This window comes from Crassostrea angulata, chromosome 6 (assembly GCF_025612915.1).
Source record: "Crassostrea angulata isolate pt1a10 chromosome 6, ASM2561291v2, whole genome shotgun sequence".
Lineage (NCBI taxonomy): Eukaryota > Metazoa > Mollusca > Bivalvia > Ostreida > Ostreidae > Magallana > Magallana angulata.
Window position 1 is genome coordinate 48,718,396 of NC_069116.1, and position 19,067 is coordinate 48,737,462.

General features: G+C 31.7%; 1 protein-coding gene across 12 annotated transcripts in view; it reads left to right on the top strand.

Moving 5' to 3' along the window:
* Positions 1-11,906, top strand: part of LOC128186905 (uncharacterized) — an 82,346-nt gene extending 70,440 nt beyond the window's left edge. For 2 of the 12 annotated variants that reach the window (XR_008243997.1, XR_008243998.1), the window contains 3 exons: positions 3,224-5,667; positions 5,770-5,817; positions 8,614-8,770. Coding sequence is in view for 6 of the 12 variants with exons in the window: in XM_052856868.1 (XP_052712828.1) it covers positions 5,562-5,667; positions 5,770-5,817; positions 7,153-7,185; positions 8,614-8,770; positions 9,313-9,562 (594 nt within the window). In the remaining 6 variants the exon portion in view is untranslated. Of the gene's footprint in view, positions 1-3,223; positions 5,672-5,769; positions 5,818-7,152; positions 7,186-8,613; positions 8,771-9,312 lie in introns of those variants that run through there. The other 10 variants (XM_052856868.1, XM_052856872.1, XM_052856874.1 and 7 more) reach the window with 10 other exon arrangements.
* Positions 11,907-19,067: the final 7,161 nt, after the last annotated feature.

The window sequence follows — 19,067 nt, forward strand, 5'->3', positions numbered from 1 at the left end:
TAAATTGGTTACCAGGGGTATCAGTTGCTCAGTTGCAGAGACTTAAGTTTAAAAATAATTGCATAATTTTATCTTCTTTAAGCCATGAAAGGTTAAGGTTAAGTTAAGGATACAAACCAACCAGGATTTATTGGTGAATATAATATATCGGTGGTAGATAAAACATAATGAATTGGATTAAGAAAACCGTTGAAAAAGTGGTTGTATGTTTGCTTTTTTCATATCTATATAAGCCTAAATAGGTTATCAATCAAATCAATCAATAATAATTTTTTTAAAAATCATAAATATAGTATAAATATTGAAACCCTTTCCTATGGTTTCAAAGTATGAATATCCGAAACATTAAAAATAATTGGGTGATTTTGAAAAGCTTCCCTGCTTGATTTAGCAGTACTTCTAAATTTGTACTGCTGTTGTTAAAAAAAAGTGCTCCAATTTTCATAACCTTCAAACGGGGGAGTAGTTCTTTACCACAGTGTTTGTGGGTTTTAAAATGTATGAGTTTGTTTTTATAGAAAATCACGCAAAAATTCTTACTCTTTAATTACCTTCATAGCAACAGCATTCATTTATTACACAAAAAAGGTTTGAATGTAAAAATTGCGATACATATATAATTAAGATTTATTTTCAAAACCATCAAAATCTGTTAAATTTTCATGATAAGCTGATTTCTCGATAGTTACCATGGTTATACTATAACGAAAATATGCATTACTTTACTTTTTTAGTGTTGTGAAAATTAACAATTTTAGATATTTACTTTTCCTTAATAATTGGCCAACTATTGGAGGTTTACTTAATAGTGATCGTTGTACATTTACTTTCTAAAAGGGAAAAATAGTAAACGCAGGATTTACACAGCACAAGAATGTACTTGTACAATCATAATATCGCTATATTATTGTGAAACCATACCCCCTGAATAATTTAATCTATTGATCTTTGATTGTTTCAACGTTTACAACACTCAAACATTTAACTATATCAAGTTCATCTATATAGCTTGAGTAGAATGTAACGATCGTTATATATTTATGAATTGATGTTAGTTCAAACATATAGCCAATTTAAGGTCAATAATCATTTAACTTTTCAAATTCTTCAAGGAAATAAACAAGGTTAATGACGTCAGATTTAGTTGTAGATATATGTAACTGAACCTGGGATATTCTTGTATACATAATGAAAGGAGACCTACTTAGCCACTTAGTATGTAAATAAATTTACTATCACATACATTGATAAGCTTATAGCAAGTTGCTCTTGCCGTACTCATATTATCAAATATTTCATAATTTTGTCAAATCTAATTGTTGCCCACTGATAGGTTAACTTACTACTATCCTGTTTATGTTACACATTTTTTTTTCAAATGTTGCAGAATTTAGAATGCACTTGCTACGGGTGTAAAGTTCTTGCGTATAGTTTCTAATTGGAAAACTGAGTAGTTTTCAGAAACTACATTCTTTTTCCTGCTTCCTTATCTGATTTTGATAGACAAACATCACCGAGCCATTATTCCTTGGTTTCATCGTTTGCCTCAGTTCAAAAGTTAGTTCCACGATCTCAAGGTCGTGTCCGGTTAAATATATCTCAAAGTCGCTGATGTCATCTATAGTCATGGAGATCAATTTTTGTGGATTTAGTTAATTTAAGAAAAGTTTGTTGTCAGTAGTCTTATTAAGCATTTGTCACTTTTTTTGGGGGGGGGGGGGGGGGGTCGACTAAACAATAAAAAGTAATTAAAACAATAATTGGTGTTCCATCTTTGGACAGTCCTACAAGACTTAACTCTGAAAATTCGTCCTCAAGTCCACAAGTTTGAGTGCTTGTCGCTCTTGCAAATGTTTATTTCGACAATTTATCAATATTAACAATAAACAAAACATAAAATATGAATGCATCGATATATATCAAATAGAAGCACAAGCTTTAACATAGTGGTCTTCAGAGTTGTGGCTTTTCTGACATATTCTATTTTTCAAATAAAATCTGCAATATATATATATATATATATAGTCATATTGCAGATTCTATTTGAAAAGTAGAATATGTCAGGAAAGGACGGTTGATTCTTGAAATATTCGGAGAAGGTGTCAAAATATTAAACCGAGTTGAATCTACAGTTGGATTTCCGTTCACTGATCAGTACGTGGTGGTACATGATCACACCCAGTGGTTGTCAGCTCAGTTAAGTCTCTTACCCACACACTTTCCACGTGACCCGAGCTAGTTCATTATTATAACTCACCAAACGATGTAGAGCACACATACGTCATCATATACTACAACCTTTTGCAGAGAGTTGCATTAAACTCAATCCCTCTTTGCTCGGTTGACCCTTCGAGACAACTAAACTCGCTTTCTACATTGAGGTCAATTTTTTAAGGTTTTGGCAATACTGAATGAAAATGATTACATATGCTTAATAAATGTAACAAAAGTGTTATTTGTAAGAAAAAAAATGTGGGTTTTTCAAATGGACCTCAGTGGGTTTATGCCCCATGTTCTTTGATAAAAAAACGGCCATGACGATGGGATTGTTGAAGCCAGTATATTTGCTTCAGCAAAATCAAAAGCAACACAACCTTTAGATACAATAAATCTAACAGAAAAAAAGTTAATCTGACAAAAATATTTTAATTTCAACATATCTTTATTGAAAAAATAAGAAATTGCAAATAATACAACTTGACGGTATAATTTCCATACAGTCGAAAATATTAAAGCAAAAAAAAAAACCTACAAAAAATTTAACTTAGTTAATGTCCTCTAAATCCCATTACAAGCAGTCTGTTGAGGCACGGACAAACTGTGGAAGAACAATCATAACATTCTTTTATCATACCGATGACTGCAAAATTATGGGATTACATTTATGATTAAATAAATCTGTTTCATCTTTTAATGAAACAAATCACTTTAAAACGGTCAAATGACAATTTCCGAAAATTAATACTGAACGCTGGGTAAATCGGAATAATATGATTGAAATTTGACATCAATTCGACAAAAATAATGAAACAAATATAAAAACTATATATTGTACCTATTTCTATTGAATCAGCTTGTTGACAGTCTTGTTGGTCGTCTTTGGTTGTAGATTTCAGCTTATTCCACTTCCTACTGACGATGTTTCGATATGACAAGGTCAAACAAAATTAACTTTTTAGAGTCGAAATGTGTATTTTCATTCTGTTAGTGTTTCATATTTCAGGAATGATCACCGCATTGTTGAGCGATACCTAATGTCACTACATGCGCTTTTTCCATCTGGGCGGAACTATAATGAAGTTGTGAACGAGGAACAAGATCCTGAAATTAGAGTAATATCCAAGCGGGTACGGGGCTGTGGAACCGCCACAGATTATGATGAGATTGAAATGATAGGGAATCATAGATATGAGTCAAATGATGCAGAAGAATGCAAGCCTGTAAAAAAGACAGAAACAGAACATGAATCAGAAACAGAACTTGATAAAGAGATAGAACCAGTCTGCAATACGGAAGAAAGGGAAAGGCATAGTACGGAACACGCCCAAAGCAGGGATTCAATGTACTCCCTGCAGCGAGAGGTGCTGAGTAGTAACCTATAGTCAATGGACGTACAACGAGTTATAGAGTCCACTGTTGAATTTATGTTATACGGATCATAGTTTCTGCTCTGTCATTGGACGATTTGTGGTGGTATATAAGACATACTACAAGACTTTACGTCGAATCCTCCTGTGATCACTAAACGCTCAGAAGTTTTTTTTAAATACTAGTTAATGTGCCGTTGACATTCATCCTAAAGAAATTTATACGTTACACATTGCAGTGTTTGCACAATACATTGGTTTCCTTGGTTGCATTTGTTCGTTATAAGAACTATCGGAATCACAACGATAAAGTCATTTTATGTCTACTTGCAAACACATCGTTAGATAATGTATCAAATTTAGCAAGGAAACGTGTTTGCAACGCTTTAAACCAAACATATATCTAGTTCTGATAGGACAGACATTCAGTCACCTAGAGAAGGAAATGTTTGTTGACTCCATTACTTTGTTCAATCCGAATGTGAAATAGTCAAATGTGAACAGGAACTTTCGCAAAAATAACGATAAGTAAACAAAGGTGAAAAATAAAAGGGTACAGAAAAACAGAAGACAATGAAGTTACCGTTTCCATTATATTTATATGTAAATAAAGTTGGGAAATGGAACATCTAGTAAAACAAAAGCAATATCATTTATTGAACAGTGACGATACTAGGGGTTTTGAAGGACGGTGGAGTCATGTTGTTTATCGACACTGTATATATAATATATTCTTTACACATATTTTAACATCTATAAGATGAGTTTTTCTATTTTAAAAAAACTGTATGTCTCATTTGCTTACAATGATTTTTCAGAAATTTATATTATTATTAAAAGTATTACATCAATTTTAAGTTTATAAAAGATTTATTTAATCAAATCATTTATGCCATTGTCATTTGTCATTTGATAAAATCACATGATCAAAAACCTTTTAAAAGTATGAAGATTTAAGTTACACTTAAAGATTTGATTGTTTAATTGTGCGTGCGTTAACATGTATAAAAACACATGTTATCTGTCAATCTGCTTGATACTTGAAATGTTTTCTCGATTCAGCTTTCATCATCTTGTATAGATGGGTGATCTTTGTCACTTATAAGAAGGAAATGAGTATCAACCTGCCTCATTTTAGACTGCAATTACATATGCACTTTTAATAAACGTATTTCCTTCCTCCTCAATAAGAACGGAATGTCAACTTTTGACTTCAAATTGAGCCTAAATTCTTTTTTTGATGAGGAAGCTGTAATGTTAACCCTGCTAACTTAAATATGACATAAAAATGCAAAATAAAATGTTATATGAATAGTAAAACAGACATACAAAACATAAAGGTACAAAAAAAGATCGTTCAACATTAAATCATCATAACAAATTGACGGGTTAGCCGGTTGCACTCCTTGGTTTTGTGTTTTATGTACTTTTATCTGTTTTATCTACTTTAAACTGCATGTGGAATTTAAAGTACCATAAAATGCGCCACAATACAATATGTATACGCTAAGTTTTAATGAAGAGATCGGCTTTTTGCCTTGTTTTAGTCAATTTCATATCTTCCTTTAATAATTTCCTTACGTACACTCTGCGGGATTTTTTTTAAATAGCGTCCTATGGTCGGAAGAAATGTTGCGTAATAATATCTTTCTTACAAATTTAACCTAAAAGCTAGGAGATTGTAATCAATATAAAGGAAGATACTAAAGCGAGGAAATACTTTTTGGAGGCTTGGTTTACATTCAACTCAATATACACACTTTGCTGCAGCTAGATTTGTCGTTCATGGCCAAAAGCCTGAATTGGAATTGTATCTATACTTCCCCAGTATAAAAACATGAAATCACATGATCAAAAACCTAATAAAAGTATGGTGCTTGATTTTCCTCCTTCGGACTAGTACACGAGCTTATAGTTCCTGGTCACAGTTCTCGTTGTGGCACTGAGAAAGTAACAATACATGTACCAGCACTCATGAAAATGTCAGTTTACACCTACTGTGTTTCGTCGAAAGCTCGTGACATTGTGCTTTTCTTAGAGCTGACGTTTCTTGGTTTTCAGAAGGTAACTTGCAATGATTGTGAGTATAACAGTTTAAGAACCAAAGTAAATAAATCATTTTAATCGTATTTTGTTAAAACAAAATTAACTACGAAGGGAACTTCTTTTATTTCATTGGTAGCGCCATCTAATGGAACAGTTAATGACAAAACACCAGGTAACATGTCATGTAAGTTTTTAATTTATTTGAATTTAAGTTAAACATTTAACATTATTATAAAATTAATGTAAATCAAAACATCACAAACGTGATACAGGGGAAATAACTCACGCTTTGATATTTTATTAAAAAAAATATATATATATATAAAATATATCCAACGAACTAAAAAAATTTAATTACTAATTTGGATATGGAATTCCTAGTGAATATTAATAAATATTAATTCTCTAAGCGCACATTTTTCATAAATTAAGATAATGCCAACTGATTATGATTGTTTGGGGGGAAAATGTAAAATGTATTTAAATTTTTAAGAGATTACTTTACAATATTGTAGAGAAAACATCCTTTTAGTTTTTGAAAAATATTTTCAATCAATATATGCAATTTCATTACTGTATTGGATTATGGTGCCAATTTAAAAACAAAAAGTGAAGTATATTTTATACACGTACTATGGTATAGGGAAGCACGTGGCAGTGTCTCGTTGCACGATAGGATCGTACAATTAATGAAGCAGAAAGGAAAAAAATTTATTTTTGAATTTAGGGGAGTATGTTTAGATATTTGAAATAAAAAATCAATTCGTTTAGAACGAATCTTTGTTTATTTTAAACATAATCACACTGAATCAAATCTAGAGAATATGTGAATGTGTTCCCTTGTCTGTTTAATTGTCCTATATTGTACTGATCTTATCAAAACGTTTTTAACTTTTGTTAAATTTTGTCCTCTCCCAATGATACTTGTATACATTATAGAGTAAATTATATAATACTGCCGTAAAAATATTACTGATTAAATCTACTCCTGCAGCACACAAATTAAATAATGTCTTTTCAGGAAAAACTATCAAGTATGTCTGCATGAATTTTCGATACACTTAAGATGAGAAATAGACCTTTGGATTAAAGATATGTCTAGTTGAATATTCAACACTCTAGTTAGACAGACTAATGGTTTTGATTTGGTATTTAGATTAATTATTGACAAAATTTTATACATATATACGCAAAAAGCACGAAAATGCTTATATTATATATAAAAAGTTCAATGTTTAAAGGTTATGTAATAGAGATTTGCTTTCTGAGAATTATTTTCAAGCACAAAAAAGTAATAGGCATCTTCTTAAAGTCATAAGTATGTCCCTTTTGCATATTCAAGTTCTGTCTGTAGAAAAAATAGCATTGGATGAGTTTTAAACGATTGTAACAATTTGATTCATTCTTTTATTAATCATTATCATGTGGTTTGGGTTTTTGGTTTTTTGTTGTTGTTGTAGTTTTTGGAGGGTTTTTTGTGCAGGTTTATTTTGTTTTTGATTTTTTGTTTTTGATGTAGCGTACCAGAACATCTCTACAGAGTCCACCACAGGTTTGCAGTTGCTATACATGGATCTATGTCAATCTTGCTTACTTTGCTTTCCATCCGATATTGTCTTACCTTTCAATATTATAAAATCGCTGTTTTGATCATTGGCATTATACAAAAGTATACTTTCTGTAAAAAAAAAAATGCAGTAGAACAATAAAGTTTAGAAGAAATAGATCTATTTTAGAACTGTTGTCTTACTGTTCTTCACACAAACTTAGATCGCTGTCAATACTTTGTAAAGATTATAAAACAAATTCTAATTATCAAGAATGTAAATGGGCAAAATTGAAGTCGTTCGTGGGATGTCCAAATACAACAGGCATAAATGAAATTATTCAATATGTGTTAGCATTAAGAGTGTTGTACCCTCTATAATTATCTTGCGAAATTTAGTGTGGGCAGTATATTTGGACGTCGAATGTTCAAGCCGTCCCAGGAAATCGGGCATGATCGTTCGCTTGTCGCAGTTTTATATTGGGATTTATAGGGACATCCGTGCGTTTCGTCCGTATCAATTACTTAGTATGCAGCTGGAACACTATTCTACTTATATACCAGTGTTGTACTTGTTTTGAATTTGTATTTTGTGTTATTGTAACACAGTTTTGATAAAGCTTCCTGGTGCCTAATGAGAATTCGGCATAAAAAAAATAACGTCCAAAATCAAAATATAAACACAAGATGAGGTAATGCTTGGTAATGATGAGAGAAATTGCTAATTAGATGCAAAATTTTACTAGACGGATGTTTGAGCTGCAAAACTGTAGCAGGCTCAGAGACATACCAGGATATCCCGATTTTAACCGCGTCAAGCGATCGATTTCCAGAATATTAATTGAGGAGTGGGGGTTGTTAAAATAGTTTAAAAACTTGTAAATATATTAATAACAATGCAAATAGCAAATAGAACTATGGCCATTTCACTTTTTACTATATGTGTTAAAAAAATACGATAAATATTCTTATACTTATAAACATGGCTACTAAATATGACACAGCCACATATGAGAATAGATAGTCTAGCGACAAAAGTACATTTTCAGAAGGTATGATGGGAATTTAATTTAAAAATTATATCTTTGTCTCAATCTAAAGGTACATGTGATATCTAAATCAGACCTGTTGACAGTCAACTAAACAAGTCACATATAAATCAACTGGTCAAGACTTTATACAGTAATTAGAAAACACAATGAATGAGCTTGAAATTGTTAGAGACTAGAAAAAGAGAAATTCTATCATTAAAAATAAGAAACAGTTCTAGCTTTAGAAGAATTTATATTATGTAAAAAGTTTTAAATAAAATAAATGGTTGCTAAATTTGCTTATATTAACTCATCTAAAATTAACAGTAACAGTAAGAATTCTATGAAAGCTATAATATATGTTATACTACGTGGTAAATTATTGTTCTATATTTTTGTCTAGATAATAATTCTTCTACGTCTACCGCCTCCCAGACTACGTCTACAGAAGAACCCCCTGAAGATATTATTGACATAATACAGCCCTACGTCATCGTAGGCGGGGTCGCCGTTCTACTTCTGCTCCTGATCGTCAATTTCGTATCTGTTGTACAGAGAAGGTAAGTCTGCTAGTCGTCAAAAAGGTGATAGTTTTGTTTTTGTTCTGTGTTACAGTATGGATGGGGGAGAAGGGTGCTTGTTTTTTCTGTATTTTTCCGAAAAGTTTCTGTAGAACTTTGATTTAAGAGTTAAAATAATATATATATATATATATATATATATATATATATATATATATATATATATATATATATATATATATATTATATATATATATATATATATATATATATATATATATATATATATATATCCAAAGTCTCTTTTTCAGTGTTTCAATGAAACAGTGTTTTAAAAGTTTTTTATTATATATATATATATATATATATATATATATATATATATATATATAGAAAACTCTTGTCGTTGCCAATGAAATATGCTTTCTATACTACGTTGCTTTTCATTCATGTGGGATAAAACGGGCAAGTAAGGAAAGGAGGATTTGAATCCTAGAAGACGAAATGAATTAGTCACTGGCTATTTGCTATTTCAGTCTTAAATAATTCAAGTGAATTAATCATTCATTTTGTCTTTACAGAAAAAACCACCGGGCTCTTCAAGGTTACCTTTTGTCACTCCATACATTAGTTCCCTTGCTCCGTAACTATGACGACATCCCCGATCGACCTTACGGAGGAGGACGGAAAATGTCGAAACAGCAAGTGATCGAAGAGTACGATGAGATCGGACTGTGCAAGCGTCTATCTGAAATCCGGAATTCCAAAAAGACAGAAGACAGAAATACGGTGTATTCATTACAGAAGGAGATATTCAGTAGTAATTTGTAAACTGGACCAGCGGTTGGAAAACACTGTTTTTGTTTTGTTTGGTGGTCTGATAGACTTTAGACTATAGTGATATTGAAGATCGTGGTTGAATGGAAGTTGAATTATCAAAAGCTAAAAGAGTATTATTTTGTTGTGGCCATCACAACCTTCACAGGAGGACAATATCAGTTATCAGACGGGGAACCATTTTATTGGTTTATAATGTACAATATAAGTATTTATTTCTTCAATTGTACATTTACATCCTCGAAAAGGAAATGGAACACATTTGAAAATTATAATCAAATATGTGAGAAAAAATCAAAATGATCCATATACACAAGAGACATACATGTTGTAATACATATGCCTTGCTATTTTAAACCTGGGGGTGTTTCATGTTTAAACCGAAGCTGTTTTAGATTTGGTTTCGGTATCATAGCTTTACACACGAATGTTACTTACATGTACGTCATGAATAGACAATTGTTACCATTAAACGTCCGTTCTTTCATGAGGTCAATTTATATTTTGAAAGACCCTCACCATATTTTTTCATTGTTTATTTTTTACATACTATATTTGTTCTGTATTCAAACATTCACAGTTGCTTGTATGTTTCAATTTTTTTTGTAAATATGTGTACGTCAAATAAAAAAGGAATATTATGTTTAAATTCCCAATCATCGTCACGTTGACAGAAAGTGGTCGATGATGTGAAGAAATAATTAAACACTGGAAGTTTAAGTACATGTTATAAAGATTGAATAAATAAAAAGAATGGCCAGCAAATTACTTGTAACCGGAAGTGGATTTATGACTTTGAAATTCAACATTTTGTGCTATTAATTAGAGTTCGATCAATCGATCAATCTAGATAGATAGATAGATAGATAGATAGATAGATAGATAGATAGATAGATAGATAGATAGATAGATAGATAGATAGATGAGAAAGACAGGGGTTATTTTTGTACGGGGTCATCTTATGCATCCTGTGTTGGGATTTTACCCTCCTTATTCCCCCATATTCTTTTATCATGCAGAAAGAGAAACATTCAGTGCTGTTAAATTATTGGACTGATTTCATTGAAAACACAACTTTTAGTGGTGTTTTTGTAGTGTCTGTTTGTTAGTGAGCGTATATTTATTTAAGTTTAATCTTTTTCGATCTCAACATGATATTTACAAATATACTTGTAAAAAACTTTGTTTTTGACACTGAACTATATCCATCAAATATTATGACAATTCATATTAAATTATATGTAGCAAGCATTGAAAACAAGGAAATTAAATAAAAGATATTTTAAGTACTTCAACTAATTTCAGATTATAAATTAAAAGGAAATTTCAAGAGAAAGATAGAAGAATGCGGAAAATATTTAACATTACCCGCTCTCGTATATTATACTTGCGATACAATACCAGGTAGTAGTAAATATTTTGTTACTACCGTGATCACAATTTGTTGCTATAATTATACCATGATTTCCTCTAAAGGAAGAGGAATGCATGGAAGAACAAATAGAATTAACGGATCTAACTAACAAAACGTCCAATGTCAATGTTTGTATAATACTAGTTTATACTAATAAATATAGTCAGTATATCCTAGTTGATGAAACTGATTAATGTTTACATATCACATGGTCACTGGACTGGTCATTTCATATTCCTTACCTTGTCATAATATCTACTGAATATTGTTCCGTGTTAAAACTGTTATTTTTTTTTAGCAATTAATGACAAAATGGTGGCAATAAATTTATTGAAAACAATGCAATCGTCCAGTATGAATATCGCTGTTCTTCAGCAACGAGTGTGTCTAGGACCAATGTTGTTAACAACAAAGAAATCGTCCGTTGACCATTCGTGGATTTTAATTCAGCAAGGAAATCGTACTGTTCAAGTATCCAGTTTGCTGGTTTTCAACAATCTCTGAAATCCATGTTGCATACTTCCTCCCTTTTACTGCATGATCTGGTATGTTCCCGTTTTTCACACATTTGAAAATCAGTGATAGAAAAATGTGTGCAAAACGGAAATTTCTCCAGACATGGTGCTGTTCTACGGTAATAAAATTGTCTAGTATCCATGTTAAAAATCGTTCTCTGTTGTTCAGCAATGAAGTCTTTCAAAATACTATAGTATAGTACATACACAATGTTGTATATTTCGCCTTTTAAATGGTTCTATATCAAAGTCTTCAATTCTTAGCGATGGAATTGTTCACTACTCATGTTGATGTACATGTATTTCAGCAAAGAAATTAATTTTGTCGTTCTTCATATTTAAAACAATGTAATATCTCTTTTACTGATACATTGATTCAGCCATAAAATCTTTCACTGTCACTTGTTGTTCTTCAAAGTACATGTATTCATATCTTCTCTCTGACATAAAATCGCGTTATGTCCGTCTTGCTAACTTCCAGCATTATTTTTTTAGCTATGAAACTGTGTTTTATTTGTTTCAATCAATGATGTTCTTTTTCAAAATAAAAAGAAAGACCATTCGCGATGTTCTTCTTCAACAAAAAGATAATTCGTTAGCCTTTCTCTTGTTTTACACCAATGAAATTGCATGTTGTTATTCTTCAGCAACGAGTCGAAATTTTTCAGTATCCATCTTCTTTTTTAGCTATTAAATCGAGTTGTATTCAGACTCTGTTTTTCAGCAGTGAAAAGATAAGTAGCCACATCGTATGCCGCTGATCATCATCATTAATTACACGGTATCCGTATTGAATGTTGATCACATTGTTATGTTGCCGCTGTACAGTTGTACTTCAACAATTATAATTTAATCTGGCTGTTGTGTTAATAAAATCTATTTAATAGCATCTTCAGCAATGAAAAAAATTCAATCAAGTACATGTACAATTCAACGACGATGTATCAACAATGCTATTTTACAGCAATAAAATCGAAATGCATGGGGGTAACTGTTTTTCAGCAACGCAATATATGCAGTTCAGCACCCCGTTACTGTTCGTTAACAATGACATCTTTCACTACACAAAATGGAAATGGAAAAAATTATTTTAAAAAAACTGTTAATTTACGTCATAGAAAGTCAATGCCAATCTCGCGTATGCTTACTAATCATAGGCAAACTCTCTTAATTTTTCTTGTGCTCATGAATAATTCATGTCTTATTCTGATTGACTATTTCATACTTTCAATATGGACATACATCACTATCGATCACGATAACGATAATGATTTGGTGTATATTTTACATTTGACCTCTTTTTTGATTGAACATTGAGTAAACACTACCTTTTATTTATTGAATTATTTTATAGCTGGAGGGTTAAATCCCAGGTGTCTTTTGTGTTAACCAATTTGCAAGATAGATGATGTGGTGCTATACTCAGTACAGTTATACTAGTTTTTTAAAAAAAAAAGCATGCATCGGTATTTGAGGAAGGGGAAGATATTGCCTAGTCATATAGTAAAATGTTGACTTTTTCAGTATAAGAATTTTATATTCAGTATATATAAATGTATTCCAAACAAGCTTGCAAACCGCTTTCCAGTACTATCAGTACTTTGATTTAAGACTGATCTCAAACTGTTGGCACACTGATGTTTAACCAGGCACGTACCATCGTTTTTGAAAGTGGGGAGGGGGGGGGGCAGACTCATCCAAAAAATATTGACAAGCAAAAAAAAAAAAAGGAATTTAAATTTTTCCAAAATCTTTAAAATCCTAATCCAGGGGGGGGGGGGGGGGGGCTAGCGTAGTATATAACTTCAATTTCACTCCTCGTTTCCTTATTTTCATATCAATTTTTTGCATACTCCCCAAAAAGTGGGGGGGGGGGGGGGGGGCAACTGCATTATAATTCAATTTTTTATATGTAAATTTTTAAAAAAAAATGTTGCTGCGAGAAAAAGTGGGGGGGGGGGGGGGCAGGCCCCCCTGGCCCCCCCCCCCCCCCCCCCCCCCCCCGATGCTACGTGCCTGTTAACCGCTGATTCTACATGGACATTAAAATCTCGGGAGATGTGTAGAGGATATCGCTGTAAATATAATTGACAGTTGTATGTTCATGCGAGCGTCGTCTATTATATTGTCCTCTTTTCAATTTTTTCAAGTAATTTGAGGACGCATTGTGTGTGGCTGGCTCATCCCTCCTATAGTTCCTGCTTCCGTATCTAGACACCAACAGGTGTTTTGAGGAGACGTCAGTAAGCGTTGAAGTTCTGTTATCATGCGATCTGAAGTGGTTGAAAATATATCGTCAGAAAACATATACATAGAATATAGATTCCGGTAAACTATATAGTTATTTTGATACAGTTATTATTGTCTGTATCACGGTTCGTAGAACTGACTGGGAAGTGAACCATTCTATGCACGTGCTGGGAAAACTGTTTTCCATCTACTAGTTGTTATAGGGTATTGTACATATAATAAATATATATTCAATAATTGAAAATGTTTCAAATTCCTAGGTTTTAAAATATTGAAAAAAATTTATTGATTTGATTGATACAAATCACAAGTGCCTTATTTAGATGCCGATATACAATTACATGTATTTGTATTTCAAGAACATTTTTAAATCTTCTTGCATACCATTAATGCCAATGGTGCATTAGGCGTCATTTAGTTCGCATTGTTATTGGTAGTAGGTATGTGACTTGACATACATTAAAATAGTTCTGTAACAACTCAGTTGTATAAACTGATTTTTCAAACACAACACGAGGATATTTTTTAAGAGCTCTACTATATATTTTTTACAATGTGCAAGCAGAAAAATCTTTACTTTTGATTGTTAACATCAAATCTCAGGAACAGCTATAGAGGGTTGGAAAATATATATAAATGTGATGCCAAAAAAAGCTAGATAACTTCTGAATTTATAAATTTATATTTTTAAATTGACTGAATTTAAAAAGACTCTGTTTTATAAATTCAGAATTTCTCATATCTATATATATTTTCCAACCTTCCAGCTGTTCCTGAGATTTGATGTTAACAATCAAAAGTTAAGTGGCCGTTAAGTATATGTTTCTCTGAGTAAAAACAACGTAGATCTTAAAATATCGATAAAATTGTGGCAATCAAACTATTACAAGTATCAAAAAACCAATCTATTCAATTTTAACGATATATATATATATATATATATATATATATATATATATATATATATATATATATATATATATATATATATATATATATATATATATATATATATATATATATATACATGCGCGGATCTAGAGGGGGGGTCGGGGGGGGTCCCGACCCCCCCTGGAAAATGAAAATTTATTAAATTTACATAGTAAAATTATCGCGAAAATATGCCTCGGACCCCCCCTGGCAAACACAATTATCCTTCGGACCCCCCCCTGGAAAAATTTTCTGGATCCGCGCATGTATATATATATATATATATATATATATATATATATATATATATATATATATATATATATATATATATATATCACACTTAAGGCGCAATCAAGTACAAAAGGGTGACTAAATTGCTTGCACCTGTGCCCAATTCAACAACAGTAGAAAGAAAGTGATATTCTAAAGCTCAAATGTGTGTTTTGTACTGTGAGGATTGTCAACTAAGCAACTTATCAAAAATGTGTTTTAAAATTATGACATTTGTTCAACATGCGACAACATATTTCGGCCATCTTTTTCAGCCTAAAAAAGAACAGAATGAATAGAAACATCAAACGCGGGGTATTTTTTCAATAGCAGTCATTAGAGAGGTTAAGAATTTTTTTTTACGTTTACGGGTACTTGTACTTGTAGTAAAATACCACAGGTGCTTGTGGACTGGACCGTGCACTACCCTCCACGCTTTTTCCAATTTTTTTTTTTTATTGTATTTTTTTATTTTTTATTTATTTATTATCATTAACGTCCCCTTATATATATCTCAAGTCGAAAATAACAGAAATTTCACACTCGTTTTCCCCTATATATATATATGAGGTGCTCGGTCCTGTCCACAAGCACCTAGCTGTGTAAAATACTCGAAAAAGTAGTACACGTACACCACCTGTACACGTACGATAAAAATGCGATTGAGATTTATATTACCGTACGTGTGCATTTTACATAATTAAAAAAATGCCTTATGATGATTTTTTTTATCAAAATAAATGTAGTATGTTTTCACGATTGGTCATAAACAATATATATCCGGAATCTGAATTTGGTAAGGTTTGGAGACTAGGAAATTTTTACATCATTTGAGCGCTTATTTTCTCGAGAGCTTTCATCTACCTTCAAACTCTTGATTTAACATAGAATTTGTTTTTTTATCAACGTGCTCACGGTGTTGCAGTAAATTGACAATAATTGTCTCAAAATGTTGTTGATGTACTATATGAATGAATCTGGTGACAAAGTTTACACTTTACAGGTAATATATGCAATCAATCTGAACATGTTTAGATGTGATCTTAGTGACAGCAGTGTGTCTCGTGCATTCTTGAGAAAGTCTGAATAGGTTTATCATGTTTAGAGATTGCAGAATAATCCTTAAAACAATGTTGATTCTTTACATTTCTTTGAAAAGATTTTTTCTCTAAATCAAAAACATCTGACGGCTGTTGAAATACATGTATGTAATCATGTTTAGTTAACAAAGAAACGAAATTTGATTTAACGAGGCCGGGTCTAATTTTTTCTGTCCTAGATTTTTGAATGAAATTTTTTACATGTATTTCTACTGATATAATTACTATTTTAAGATAAAAAAAAAATAAGACATTTACCACACCGTTTGTTTAAGGGGTAATCTCAAAGTTTGTTAATTTTTAACATAGGACCCTATGGGATTTTGCTTGAAATGTATCAATTTTGCCCATTTTTTACAATTTTCTTAAACTTCTGCCCTAGGGATTTCTTTTTCTATTCTACATATTGCTAAAAGGCATTAAATGGTCAAATAAAAAAAACCTTTTACCTCCTGGTTTGTTCCAGGGGTCTTATCAAAGTTGTTTTTTTGTATCCCCAATTTCCCAGTTTGTCAGATAATGGTTATTTTTTATTTGACAAAGACGAAAATGGTGATCTTTATAATATTATTAAAACATTCAGACATATTTTAGTAATAAATAAATATATAACATCACACATTAAAGGTCATTAATATAAAATACATGGTTACTATTTTGAAATATATGAATTAAGCTATATTTAGGCGGGTTAAGAAAACGTGACAGAGGGCTAGGCTTGCTGAACCCTCTTCACGTTTTCAACCCGAGCCCAAATATGGTTTATACTTCGAAACATTTATGTTTATTCCACAATATAATATCAATTTTACGCATCAAACGAGCTATTTTCAACAAATTTCGCTGAATATCTGCAGTTGAAACTATCACGCCATGGCGTCAACAAAGCAAAAAGATGACGTCACTATACAAATTAAACGCTGCGCGAAAGCGTGCGTACTCATTCTGTACTCGGCCTCGTTAAACCAACTTTGGTTATTGAACTCCTGTCTTTGCGCTTTCTATTAAAATGAAAATTAAGTAAAATTATATTCAGTTACTTGTTAATGTATCATGAATGTTATCGGTTACAACGATTATTTATAAACAAGCTTTAACAGTCTTTTTAAAGTCTTTGACTGCTTCAAATTTTGAAAACATAACAGACACATCCCAACAAAACTTCATGGATAGAATGATTGTCTAAAGAAAAAAAAATACCACAAATACAGCTAGGCTTTTAACAGTTAACTGTTTAAGGTCAGACGACACGTTCCTCGAGAATCTTTTTTGTATCTCCTCGTAATAAAGAGTTCCAATAAAAAAAATTAAAGGAAGTGAACATAAAAAAATTATCAAGGGCTCAAATTTGTCTGTTTGATGTGTATAATGATATCTGAAAACTGTTTAGACAGAGCTTTCCTCAATAAAAAGATATACCATTTAGAATAACTAATTCTTGCAATCCATGAGCGCTGCCATATTGTTAAAATCATTACCTCCCTGCTGGGTTATCTCTAAGCATCTAAGAGAGGGCAGCACTGATGCTGCCGTCAGTGAGACACATTGCATTTTTACACAGGTTTAGTAACAGAGATAAAATACCATCATCAAAATGTGAATGGAAACTTGAAAGGAATGTAAAGAGTTGTCATTTTAAACAGTGTTTATGGAGGCAGATTTTGGATCTCAGAATGATGCATTCCCACCAGCAGTTAATGTGACATGTAACTAGAATGGAATGTCTGTGGATCAGTGTTATTGTGACCTATTTTTTCTTGCACTCGGGAATTTCTTGTTTATGAGTGTGCTACATAAATGAGCACACAAGGTGCATTGCACAGCATCCTGACTTTTAAAAAGTGTCTTAGTCCTGTTATTCTTCTGACAGCATAAAAAGAACCGGCGTACATATCATCAAGATCTTATGTATAAAAAAATAAAACAAATCAGAAAAATTTCCAGGGCATTTAAATAAAAAGTAACGGTAAGAATATAATAAACCCCACAAAGAAAATGAAATTACAATTTTATATTAATTTGAATTGAACAGCATTTTATTTATGTAAACACTGACTGCCACATCTCCGTACAAACATCTGGAATGTGATGGTCTTATATTTCACAAATTTATTTATCTATTCATTTTTTGTACAAATCATATATAGTTATCTGAGGTTCATTTATAGAAATGTACTAAATCCTTGTCTTCTCATGACAGTACACAAAATTTTTCTTCACATCAAGGCATATTTTTTCTTCGTAACTTTTATCAACTCTGTACATAAACACTGGCCTAGTTCCAACATTGACCCAGTCACCAGCAGCAATGTGGCTTATCTACATCAGAGAACAGATGCATGCTGGGAAATAATGGATTACCTCCATAAACCTTTCACTGAGAGTGTTAAATTGATAAAATCTCTTGATAGAAATAAACAAAAAGGTAACAGACCTCATTTTTAAGTTTCAAAAGGCTTTTAAAATTTATTAAGCAACAATTATTTTTTTCATGTTCACTTCCTTTAATTTTATAATTATTTTACAAATGATCAAAATTTACTTGGATGTGGTTATATGTCTAGATGGTCGAGTGGTTAGAACGGTGGCCCCTCACTGCCAGAAGCATATAGGTTCTAGAGGTCGGGAGTTCAAAGCCCCGCCCCGGCAGAGATATAGTTCTATTATAGTGAATTATGCTGTGGTGTAGATGTATTTATTTTTATATCAGCAATTCAAGTGTATTTTCAAGAAGATTATATAGGATATTGCATACTCTAGTATTTTGCAGAAATGCCTGGTAAGGTACCCTAATTTTTTGCAAGAAGGCTTGTCAAAGTAGTAGTAAACCATTAACAAATTCCTGGAAAAAGTTATCTAAAATTGAGGAACGTGTCGTCTGACCTTAATGCATAAGGATAAAAAAAAAATGAATGAAAGTTGGGAAATTGATATTGGAGTATGCCGTATGTTGTGTACAAATTTTAAGATTATCAGGTGCAAGTATGATACCATTTGAAAACAAATATCACTGGTAC